At 40.3% G+C, this 12,265-nt stretch overlaps 1 protein-coding gene across 2 annotated transcripts in view; it reads left to right on the top strand.

Annotated features, from left to right (window-relative positions):
* The window catches only part of thsd7ba (thrombospondin, type I, domain containing 7Ba), a 213,113-nt gene that overhangs the window by 176,821 nt on the left and 24,027 nt on the right, over positions 1 to 12,265 (top strand). For both annotated transcript variants that reach the window (XM_051959018.1, XM_022193664.2), the window contains exons 17-18: positions 9,247 to 9,380; positions 10,721 to 10,877. In XM_051959018.1, the coding sequence (XP_051814978.1) occupies positions 9,247 to 9,380; positions 10,721 to 10,877 (291 nt within the window). The remainder of the gene's footprint in view (positions 1 to 9,246; positions 9,381 to 10,720; positions 10,878 to 12,265) is intronic.

Below are 12,265 nucleotides of genomic sequence, written 5' to 3'. Positions count from 1 at the left end.
AGATGTGAGCTTGTCTTTTTCTGCCTTCTACTTTATTTGGCATCGTTGCAGGTCTCACGAATTGTTTTATTCACCGTACTATTGTCAACACTGATTTCCCAGACTTGTTACTTCAAGAACATTTGGATCTTTCTTGGTCGTCACGTCATGATATGATATCTTGGCTTGGTTCAGCTTGATGTTTGTGTATTTGGCAAATGCCGGTCGACTACGAGGCTACTGATGCTGCTGGCTGTGGTGACTGTTAAGGAGAAACGGGCTAGAAAACAGTCAGATGCAGTTGGTTGCTGGCATTCATTTGTTGAGGAGTTTTTATTGCTTCCCCACAGACCTGCTGGTGGCCGGTGTCATGGATTGGCTGCCAAGCTAAGCTGCTTTCTACCCATACTCAGTCTTGGTTGTTTCTTCACTGGCTCCGTATCAAAAATGTTTCATGCTACTGTTTGCAACAGCACTAAACTTTGATGAATCTTGTCAACACTTGGTTAGTTTTGATGTATTGATGTTTCCTCGAATGTTGATATTGTTCTGGTTTGTTTCCACTTGGCTAAGCTTTCCCTGGGGTTATAAGTAGGTTATAGTAATACTATATTGGCTTTGAATTCTTTGACATGTTTCTGGTTTAATTGGCTTCAGTTTTTTTTAGGTCATCACATACATTTTTTTTTAGCATTATAGAAACCTAATTAACTGAGAGCACTGAGTTATGTGACAGCTTTTTCTGTTCTTCTCATATTACAAATTAGGCCTGAACAGAGCACTTGTTAAACTTCTCTGCATTAGCTGATCACCCTCTATGAACTCAAGGCCATCTGCTGTTTATCAATCAGGGGATCAACTCTCTTCAGTTCACTAGATACTACATTTCCCTTAATGATTGAGAGTACATGGTGTGGGAAATGCTAACAGGGTGGTTAGTTCCCCATTTGCACGTATGAAGAGTCTTTAAAGGCTTTTCTTCTCTACCTTAGGCTGTCTATTGCTGTCTAACCAGTCGTACTGTGGTCAATGAAGTGGCCAGTATCCTGGGGGTTGTAAGGAGTCACATCCTCTTTTCAGGATGCATCATCAGGAACTTAGAAAATTACATTTGTGAAAAACAAGTGTCTACTGAAGTGGTTCCTAAACAGTTTTTTTTGGCCAACATCAGCCCTTCAGTGGACTTTACTTGTCAAAGCATCCCAAGTTTCCCAGTCTCTAGTTCTGCATACATAAAATCTGCACACTTATGTTTCTCAGTTTTAATAAATGTATGTTCTATTACATGATATAGGTTCACATCAGTCATTCAGCATAAAAGCCCACAGGTGCTCTGCAGATTTATACAACTAACAATGGCTACAATTAAATTCAATACGACTCCCCCTGACAATAATGGATATGTGTCTGCAGCCAAAGCTTGTCAATAAAGCCTTTAATCTTTTCAGTTTATCAGTTCAGATTCAGTTATTTTTTTGATTGTTCAGAAAAAAACTCCAAATCAAAAACTATGCCATGTTACCGAGAAAACCGACCATCGTGAGTCATTATTTGAACTGCTTCAGCGTCTTGAAAACAATTTCTATCACAGAGATCATGGCATTTATTTCTCTTTTCCTTTGGTATCAACATGTACAAACGGTAACCTGAAATACAGTTAATGTAGGTGTAGCCTGTTGAGGAAAATAGAGGAACAATAACAGGTTAAATTTTGTGCCACCCCTGACCTCTACATAGGGCACATCAGGGTGCAGTAACGCCCAGTTTGAGAACCCACTGCCCTTGAGTGCATGGAGGGTGCAAGACTGATGACCATTCTAAAAGCCATTAAACCTTCCACCAGCTGTGCAGACCAACACGGCGTCTGACAGCTCTTTCCATGCCCGACTGCACCACCTACAGAGAAAGAGGCACCTCCTTCCTGCTGTTTTGAAACCGCATAATTGTTGCTGTCCCCTGTGGATGGCAATAATATCTTTAAAAAAAACATTCACACTCAATGCATTTATCAGTATCCTCCTAATGTCTGACTATTATTCATATTATCCATTAGTCATTGCAGCACATACTGTGTATTAATCTTTTCTGTGATCTTACTTAAACTCAGCATGGATTTCAATTGATCTGGTCCTCCTCCCCTACTATGGACTTGCGGGATTTTCTGTTAATTCCTTCAAAATACAGTATGCAGTGAAGTTTGCTTTTTCCAACAACATTTAAACAACACGGGCTTGCATTTTTATTTTAATGACATTCAAAAGCTTTTTGTTATGATAGGGGACTTGGCTGTTTCTCACTGACAATAAGAGGGATTCATGACTACACTGGGATTCATCCTTTTGGACCCAATTTAATTCAGTTGAATATTCCACATGCCTATCCTCCATCTGCACACCGCCCCACCGTTAGCAGCCCGCAACAGCTGGTAGCAAGTTGGCAAAATGGCTGAATCCCAAATATCGGTACAAATGTTGAATTTCTTGTTTTTCCCAGTCTGCACCCAGGTGGTAAACTCCTCTCTCGCCTTCATTAGAACGAAAGACTTTTGGAGCCAAATGCTGATTGAGCTACCTAAGGCCAGTGAGGTGTAATTAACGTTGAGCAGTGCTTGGGCATGTGTTATTCTTCCCCCTGTAGGCCCGGCCCAAAAAGCCAGGCATCTCCCTGCATATTGTTAAGGCATTTTGAAGTGCAGCTATACACCCAAAAAGGCTAAATTCTGCAGCCTCTCTGAAGCCTCCAGCCACCCAGATGGTCCACAGCATTTACTTCAGATACGAAGCTTAATCATAGATGCTATCTGACAAAGAAATCACATGAAGTGTCTCAGGAGAATGGGAAATGTATTGACATCATTTGATAAAAACAGTGACTTTTTAGGACATGATTGTTGCACATTTGCTGTGAGCAGCACATAAATACATAATATCTAATTTCCAGCTCTGTACCTTTGCATTCCGGTCTTGTAAAATGGCTGCATTTATTCATAATTAATCAATAATGAGATATAAACTGTGTGCTGCCCTCCTGCACATAGTTTTCTGAATATAAATCAGAATCGGCTGAAAATTGTACACACACGAGTGGCCATAAACAGTCATCACAAAATCAAAGTGAGAGAGATTTGTGACTAAAAGCTGCAGCATCTTCCTGCAAATTGAACGTGTTTTTTCTCGATCGATGCAGGTCTGATGAAACCACACACTCAACATTTTCAAAAAAATAAACAATGACTTTAAATTCCAAAATTCAAAATGCAAAGTGTTTCTCTCATTTTCAGAGACACGCTATTATTGTTTTGACACATGCACTGTGGTTTTATTTTAATTTAATATCAGGATTTGTTGTTTAAATGAAGCACAGAGAAATCAATGTGTTCATATTTCCATATACCTGACAGATCCTAGTATCCTTGTTACTGATTCTGTGTACGACTTGTGCAGGTGCTTGTAATGTTTACAGCACAAGCCAGCAATTTAATCTGACATTCCTGCAACTGTTGGGGTAACCTTAAACCAATTTGACTCTGGCTTTTGAAAATGAGGCCAATATCACTTTGTAGATTTGGTTTATCCACCTTACTGGCAGCAATGGAAGACAAGAGTGACAGGAAATATGAAACATGTCCTTCACTTTGACCGGTGACAGACAGACTGTCACTGCCACTATTGGACAAGGGAGCGGTAGATGAAGACATGCAGCCGTGACTGGTGGGATGGGATCACTGTGATGGAATTTGGGGGCCCTGAGGAGAAGGAAAATTTCCGTATCAATAGAGCCTCCTTTCACTGTCAGTATGACAAAGTTGAACTGCTCATAAGACCACAAGGAATCTGCTCTGCACCAGTTCTGTAGCAGATAAGAGTGGCCAGTGTTGTATAAACTGGGCTTGTGTTTCCATTTGTCACTTGGCTGAAGCCGTGCCTGTGCAAGCTGTGGTGAAAAACCAGGATAAGATGTACATATGGAATAGTATCCCAATCTCTATCTGAGGACTCCAGCTAGTATACTCAGATTTATCAAAATCAGGCTAATTACTTGTCCAGATTTCTGAAATCAGGATATAATGTTTATATGCACTGCCATAAAAACCGGATCTTTCAAAAGCCAGGTCATAACTGGGATACACAAGTCCATGTAAACATAGTCAGTGCGTGTCAGCCGCATCACCAGCATGCTGCATAATTCTTTTGACTCTCAAAGTCCGTTATGAGGTTACTGAAGTGATTGATTTTTTTCACTAATATTCCAGTTAACTGTTTTCCAATTCGTTAGCTATTTGATGCAGTCTTTACATTTGTTTATGTTAAATAGATGACAAAGTAAAAGAGAAAGATTTAAGCAGGTAATTTTGGGTAAATATTGTGGGAAGGTAAACCAATGTTTTCAGGAGCCTGCCACCGAACCCAACGCATCCTAGAATCATCCCAAGCTGCTGAAACCACAGTTTAGTGCATGGATCATGTGGCTCCTCTCCTTTTTTCAATTATAGATTGGAAATACAGTGATAAGCAAGTAGCTCCTAGGGGCACCATTGTCACCGCCCCAGAGCGCGCTATGTGGGGAAAAAAATAGTCTCAGATGTAAATGACATGATTTCAGTCGATCTGTATGGAATCATATGGTCTTACCACTTGCACAGACTTAATTCAGCACCGCTACTCTTAATATGTAGGAAATGTACTACCTCTGGTTCACTACCTTGCTATGTGTGTCTCAACTTTCTCCTGTCTCCAGAAGCTTGTACCATGTGGGTCTGCACATTGTTTAGTTTTATAAATCACAACTTTCCCAAAGCAGATGTTTCAAGTCCTGTTGTGTGTATGCAGCAGTTGTAAATGAGGCTGCAGAACCTGAGAGTTCAACCTTTATTACATACGGTAATCTATATTTGCTCTGTGTATTTCCTGGTATCATGGTATATATACATGTCCAACTTAAACTGAAGTCCTGAATGCTGGCTATGAGTAGTCACCAGTCATTTGCCTCAGTGTTGGCGTTTGCACAGTGCATCCCTCAGTGACTCTGGATTTAGTTGCAAACTCACAAGTGTTTCCAATCAGAGTTTGCTCTCGGAAGTACAAATTGCTCATTTACAGTAGAGGATTCATTTAAGCTGTGAAAGACAGCCGCTGATTGTGGTGCATGTTCATTGAAAATTTTTTTGTCAGAGTATGAGCAGAAAGGTTTGTGACCACAGTTATTATTATGGTGCAAGGTTAAGTGCTTGCAAAATGTCCCTGCTAATGCATTCCTGTCTTGTTGAGCTGGGTCCTCATAATAGATTACAAAGTAAATGAGAAAAGGACATTATTTCAGAGCTTGATGGCCAATCAGTTTGTGTAATTATGGAAAGCCACACCACTGCCCTGCGGTCGAGCCAAAACAGCAAAGAGGATGTTGCGCATACTGTAAGTCGTGTAAGGGCTTTGGTTCAACAGCATCCTTGATAGTAAGAAACTTAATTGGAAGGAAGACGGTTATAAGAGAGAGAGGGCGAGAGAAAGAGAGAGGATAATGACAGGTAAGCCAACACAGTGGTCAATGAGCAATGCTTAAAAATTAACCTCAGAGCAGTTATGGTTGTGTGCCTTGGCTGTATGATGGTGTTTGTGTGATGCCCCTAACAAGGAGAAATTACAGCTGATTAAACATTGCAGGTTCAGTGTCAACTACCCAACTGAAAAATGAGTATGCAAGGGTACATCTACAGAATAGCATGTTCTTTCAGGTCTAGTTTCACTCAGGAGATTGAATATATTATCCACCTAATCTTAACTGATCAGGACGAGAGAATGGATGAATGAGTCAGCAAGGTTTAAGAGCAGATGACGGACTCAGATATATTATCGCCTTGGTGTAGAGATTGTTGTTGTTGCTGGTTTTTGCCAATTTGTTTTTCTTTTTAATGAATAAGCCAGTTTCCATTTGTTGATTTGCTTGTATACTGGTGGTTTGGATCAGCTAATCCTTCCTCTTCTCTTGCCAATTTCACCTTATCGCCTCTTATCTAAATCCATTAGTTCATGTTTTAGTTTTCAACAAGCGGTTATATTTTTTTCAGCAGCATTGTGTGTCTCTACTTCAATAGCAGTCATCTTAATGGCTGTTGTATTCTGGCAGATTTTAACTCATCATCCCAAGAGTATATTTGAGAGGTCATCATCACATGGGAATAGATCCCGCTGTGTTCCTCAGAGAAGGCGTAGTTTTTTTTTAACTCATCCGTGGACCTGCTGACAGTAATAGCAGAGTCTATTTGAAGTTGTAGTCACACAATGACACTTTGAGAGAGATTTATAGAAGACAGTACTCTGCTTCAAGGCTTTGTGTCCCATTTTCTCTCTGTTTACAATAAAATACCATCCCTGCAGAGGGGCCTGTTGGTGCTTCACATGTCCATTTCTGTTGGTCTTTGTGTTTGAATATGAGTATGTGCGTTTTCTTTGAACGTTTGCGACGCTGTGTAGGCACCCACACTGTATACTTTACAGCATGTATCCTTGTGCATATGGATCCCATTACGTGTTGTATGTTTTATGGACGTGAGCCACAAGCGGAACCTCACAGAGCGGGTTACACTTTGCTTTCCATGCCATGCACAAGGCAGTTTCATTTTGTTTTCATTTTTTCTCCGTAAACCTAAGACTTACGATTTAGTCATCATTAACTACCAGTTTCGAAGCTTTTAATCTCATTCAGATGCGCAGCCAAAAATGAACGACTGAAAGTGGAAGAAGTGACTGTTTTGGCATTAGCAGGAATTTGCAGTACACACCTTGATACATATATGGCTGTTTGTCATAACAGGACGCATTCGGCTCAAAGAAACATTGTGTGAGTGCAGTAAATGTTCAGTTTAAATGAGCATATGGTTACTGCTCAGGTTAGCAGCACCTTCAGGTCCATGGATTTTATTTGAAAGCAATTTTTGTTGATGAAAAATAAATTGCAATAGCCGGCTTAGCCTGGTAACTTTTTCAACAGTTTACTTTGAGTAACCTTGTTTAGATACAGAGCACACAGCCTCTCTGAGCATATGCTTATTCACGTCTACAACCCGCTCGCCATCTCCAGACAAATTAATTTCTTGGAGTTGCCTTCAGCTGCAGGTCTGGCCGAAGCACAGCTGTTACAGCCAACTGCAGCACTTTAAAACTCTCTCAGCAGTATGAATCATTCAGTTTGGCAAAATATCCAGGACGAGTAGATTCAGCGTAGATGATGAAGTAACTAATCATCCTTTACCCTCATTAATGAAACATTCAGCACAATGCAGCATTTAAAAAAAAAAAAACTAATTGAAGCACAACTATACATTTCTGTCACTGCAGGCAAAATCTAAACTAATGATCATATCATTGTTCTTCTCTCCCCTGCCCAACTTCTGGCTTGTCATGCACTGCTAATATGGACATCCACGCAGGCTCAGGTCAGTGCCATTCATTCTGTACATATACTCTGCTTTAGCTAATGAAGACAAAATGCATGCCAGATCTGTCCAAGTCACATATACTCCTGACCCCTTTTGGTCCTTTTGGTCGAGAGAAAGAACAATAGTTTGATTGGAGAGAGTGCTACATGGATGGAAATAATTTATGTGAAGTGCATTTGGATGCTATTCTGTAATAGATTACTATTCTAAAGACTGTTCGGACTTCATTATATTCTGAATAGGCGGTAAAGTATAGAGAACAGACTCAAAGGAATTGAGCTCGGTAGCATTTTTGTCTGAAAAGAAATGCTTCCAGAACTCTTTTAAATAGAGCAAAAGGGCAAAAGATATGTTCTACATATATGTAGCATGTCACCTCTAAGTGGATCCGGTTCATAGCAAGTGATTCTAACTGCCTCTTACTTTTTCTTCTGCAACCAGAGCTCCTTGTGAATGCGTGTGACCTGCGATGTAATTGGGAGCAAATCCTGCATTTTCTGCTCTTTCTTTCTGTTGTAGTTCAGCATCCTTAACCTGCCAACTACTTATTGCATATTGATCTGATCTGACACCTTATGTTTTTCTGCACTGTCGCCCATTCGACGAGCGCTCTGCTGTCATGATTCCTCACTGCACAAATGCTCGCATTGCTAAATAAACGGCGCGTTTATTGAGGAAAGTGACTCAAAAGTCATTCTTCTGGTCATCAAAATTAGCTGTAAAGCTGGAACTGCGTTTCTGCAGTAGTGCTAGAGAAAGTGGGAGAAGAGCAGTTGCCAGTTTACCCAGCAGGGGCATCTGCAGGGACAGATGGGAGATGATGACGGTGTGTAATAGGCATCTGTGTGTCCCGCAGGGGAGGGAATACTCAACACTCATTCCCTCTCTCTAGTCTGAACACACTCACAAACACACCTACATACATACACACACACACGCACACACACTTACTGACAGCCATTACAGTTTGCCATAGCTTTTCCCGCAAATTGTCCTCAAGAGTACACCTTTTACTGTGGCAGACAGTTACATAGATTGAGAGTAAACACGTGTTTACAGGACCATTGTGCTGGCTGTTCCCTTGGTTATACAGACATGCCAGATTCAGTGGCTGAGTGGGGAGAAGTGAATAGGCTCAGAATCCAGCCAATTACTTTGTCAGCTGAAGGGCTTGTTGCCATGGTCATTGTCGTTTTACACACCCCATGCCGGTCTCTCCATATCCTTCACAGATTTATTTCAGTGTTGATAAAAATGCTTTATTTACTTTGTGCATGTTTAGCGCCTGTCAGTTAGTTCAGAACCTCTCCGTAGTGAAAGGTACGCTTTCTTTGCTGCTCTTGTAAGCTTTCAATTATGTTGTAAAGCCTCATTCATAACCTGAATGTAGAAAAAAAAACATCATCCTGAATTTAAACTCTGCCAAAGACTTCAAAACATGCCAGGAAAGCACAAGCGCTTGATGTTGAAAATAAATGCAACAAGAAGAGAATGCTTCCTACAAGTTGTAAGAAATTACGGTACACCTAACAGCACAAAGAGTTTTTTTTTCTTTTTGTCTTTTCAAATCAAATCCCAGGGGGAAAACGGTTTCGAACCTATACACCTCATTAGTGTACTATGAGAACTGAAAGTGTCCCTACCAGCTTTCCCATTTGCTGTGTAGCATGTCTGTGTGTGGGGGAATGTCAGTGTGTGTGTGAGCTGTTTTGTATGCATATCCGTTTTTTTGGGCTTCATGCTTTGCTGGTTTTTGTCAGTAATTTCTCACGTGTGTCCCTTTCCTTCTCTGTGTGTGTGTGTGTGTTTTGCTTGCACATGACTGCATACAGGTGTACGAGGCTGTGCCATGCCACCGCGAATGCAGCCAGTACAAGTGGAGGATCGAGCCCTGGTCCATTTGCACCATCAATGCTGTGGACGACCTGCCAGCCTGCGGAGAGGGAGTCCAAAGCCGCAAGATCAGGTCAGTGAGCGGGTTAGGCTTGGCAGACTGCGAGTCTGGCAACGCAACACACAACGCGAAGAGCAGACTGGCAGCGGTCCTGTAGCTGGCACTCTCACTGTTCCTGACACTCGCAATGCCAAGGGAAAACAAACAGTCAAAACAAACTACTGCTTCCTAATGAGTGTTGATAGATTTTTTCACTGTGCCTTTTAGTGCTACTTAAAATAGCCACGGAGGAGAGCAGTGAAGTTTTGACCCTGGTATTGGATTAAGCACCGCTGGAGAGAGCAGGCACCGAATTGGGCAACTGTATTGTTGTGTCTAAAGAAACTGAAATAGAGTTGTTCAGTGCAAGTCCAGCGTAAAGTGCAAGCAACAGAAACCGATTATAGCTAATGAAATGTTCAGCTGAACCAAAAGCGATCCGCTGGTGCAATTTTACAGAGTGTTTTTTCAGAGCTAAAATACCTCATTATTTTGCTCTTTTCACACATTTTCATATATGTTTTTTTTTATTTTACAGCAAAGTTAGCCGTTTCCAGCTTTATCACAAGCTTTTAACAAGCTTAAAGGACTATTGAAAAACATTTGCTGAAAATGAATGTAAATATCTAATACTGATTTGTAATGATTTTGACTCTCTTGTCTGTTCATTCCATTAAGATATTATTTCTTATATTGAAACCTAAGTGGAACTCCAACATTCAGCCTAACTAATGGGTCACATAGCTAAACAACAATGTAGGCTTTTCATTGGTTCTTTCCTTGTGGGGTTTCTGGTTTTCCATCCCGACAGTTAATGCATGATTACAGAGAAGTCAGTAGAAAACTTGAGGAGTACTAGATAATAGAATGAACAATTCTGTAATGATTGGTATTAAATATATGTTAAATGAAACAGCAGTCACTTTCAGATTCAAAGTCCTGGTAAACTCAGCAGTCCAGCTGGACATATTTCCTTTTTGTTGCAGGACAAAAATATCTTGCTACACGAAGATTTGCCATTGAATGTAAACATATAGACAACCAGTACGTCACAAGGGAATGCTCTTCTGAAACTATGGGTAATTTGAATATGGGTCTTTTTAACAAAGAACCAGACCTGTCATTTTTCCAGTAAGAAAACTTTTTGAACCCATGTTTCAGTTTTGTACAGTTAACTGTTCAGAGAGTCAAAACAAATAAGACAAACTGTAGAGGCTCTTTAAAAATAAACTGAACTTGGAAACTCACCTGAGGAAAAACAAAGGAGTCTATTCTGAGTCCGAAACTTCGAAATGGGATTTGAAACTGAAAAAAGGACCAAGTTCTGAGGGCCCCAGAGACTAGTTATACAGCTGCATCTGCTGCTCTGCTAGGTGTGTGAAGAAGGAGACAACGAGCGGGGAGGACAGCAGTGTGGAGGATAGTCTGTGTGATCAGGAGGAAATGCCACCCAGAGCCCAGGTCTGCTATTTTGCCTGCCCCAATGACTGCGTCATGGCACCCTGGGGACCCTGGAGCAACTGCCCTCTGGTGAGAAACAACAAATTGAGTGACTGTTGTCTTTGTAAGTTGATAGTTTGTGTGGTCATAACTTGCCAGATTTGTTATTATGATTGAAAGCATGTCCACAATCTCAGTCTCTGCTTTTTTCACTTACACTTTGAAGAAAACTTTTTATGATTGTTAAGATGATGACATGTTGGAAGCTTTTCAATTTTTATACACACACAAAATTCACACTTGAAAGTCGGAGGGCATCTGAAGGCATAAATCCACAGCAGGACTTTCACACAGGAGACCGTGGTTTGTGTCCCACGTGGGATCATTATCCTTAGACTTACTAGTTGTTACTGTTTACTTTTGTTTTCTACTTGAACAGATGTAGGAAAATACCATGGTTTGTGTTATAATATGACCCTTTCACAACATGTTTGAAGCTTCTCCTCCATCTCTCGGTGAAACAATGCAATAAATGACAAAAATATGCTGATTTGAAGTGTCTTCATGATACATCACAAAAGTAATCCAGGAAAAAATACATTTTCCTCAAAACATACCGATATTCAGTATCCAGTTTATAGGCACATATTTGTTTAGGAGACAGGGCTGGTAAAGAAAATAAATATCTCCTCCATATTTGATATTGATCAGACAGAGGTGTTTAACAGGTTGAAATGTTATGTCATTTGACAAAAATATACCTGAATATGTCTATTTGGGATTGTGTTTGTAATGCACATGGAGGTTGCATGCTCACATATGTCACCTTTTATCTGATATGTCTGGCTTATGACGTGCAATACAGTCATAAATTAAATGCCAATTTGTGGAAAAGTAAATGATTTTTTGTAATTGTTGTAGTATTTTATTGAATGTCACACATTTTCCATTCACAGCCTCATGAAGGCTAAAATATGCTTTCCAACTTCTACTAAAATTGTGTTTTTATCATTTAATCTAATGTGTTTTGTCCGGTCAAAAATTAGCAAAGTGCAATTTCCATTAGAAAAAATTATATATTTATCAATTCGAATAACAATTCTTCATGGAAAAATGCTTTATCCGACTTTGAGCGTAAAGGTTAAAAACTGCATTTCGACCTTTTAAGTACGTTGTAATGAAGTGCTGATGGTGATTTGGAATAAAAGCTAATATTCTCACGCCAACACCTTTTGGACAAGTCTGGGTAGTGCAAATTAATTTGAGTTTACTAAAGTGATTCCTTTCTCCAGTGAAGGTTTGCCCTCAGGATAGAGCCATGTAGCATATGTTCCCCAGTGTTTATAGCCACAGGCTGGTGCTCACACAGCCATGTAGCGGTGTTATATGTTTCCTGTCAGACATAGCGCTTCATTGGACTGGAACATTGGAGTCAAAGTAAGACTAGGATGAGAAAAGGAGCTGGAGAGATCACTTAA

The sequence above is a fragment of the Acanthochromis polyacanthus genome, chromosome 14, assembly GCF_021347895.1.
Source record: "Acanthochromis polyacanthus isolate Apoly-LR-REF ecotype Palm Island chromosome 14, KAUST_Apoly_ChrSc, whole genome shotgun sequence".
In the NCBI taxonomy this organism is placed as follows: Eukaryota; Metazoa; Chordata; class Actinopteri; family Pomacentridae; genus Acanthochromis; species Acanthochromis polyacanthus.
Note: the sequence above shows the minus strand (reverse complement) of the source record. Positions and strands in the feature narration are given on the sequence as shown.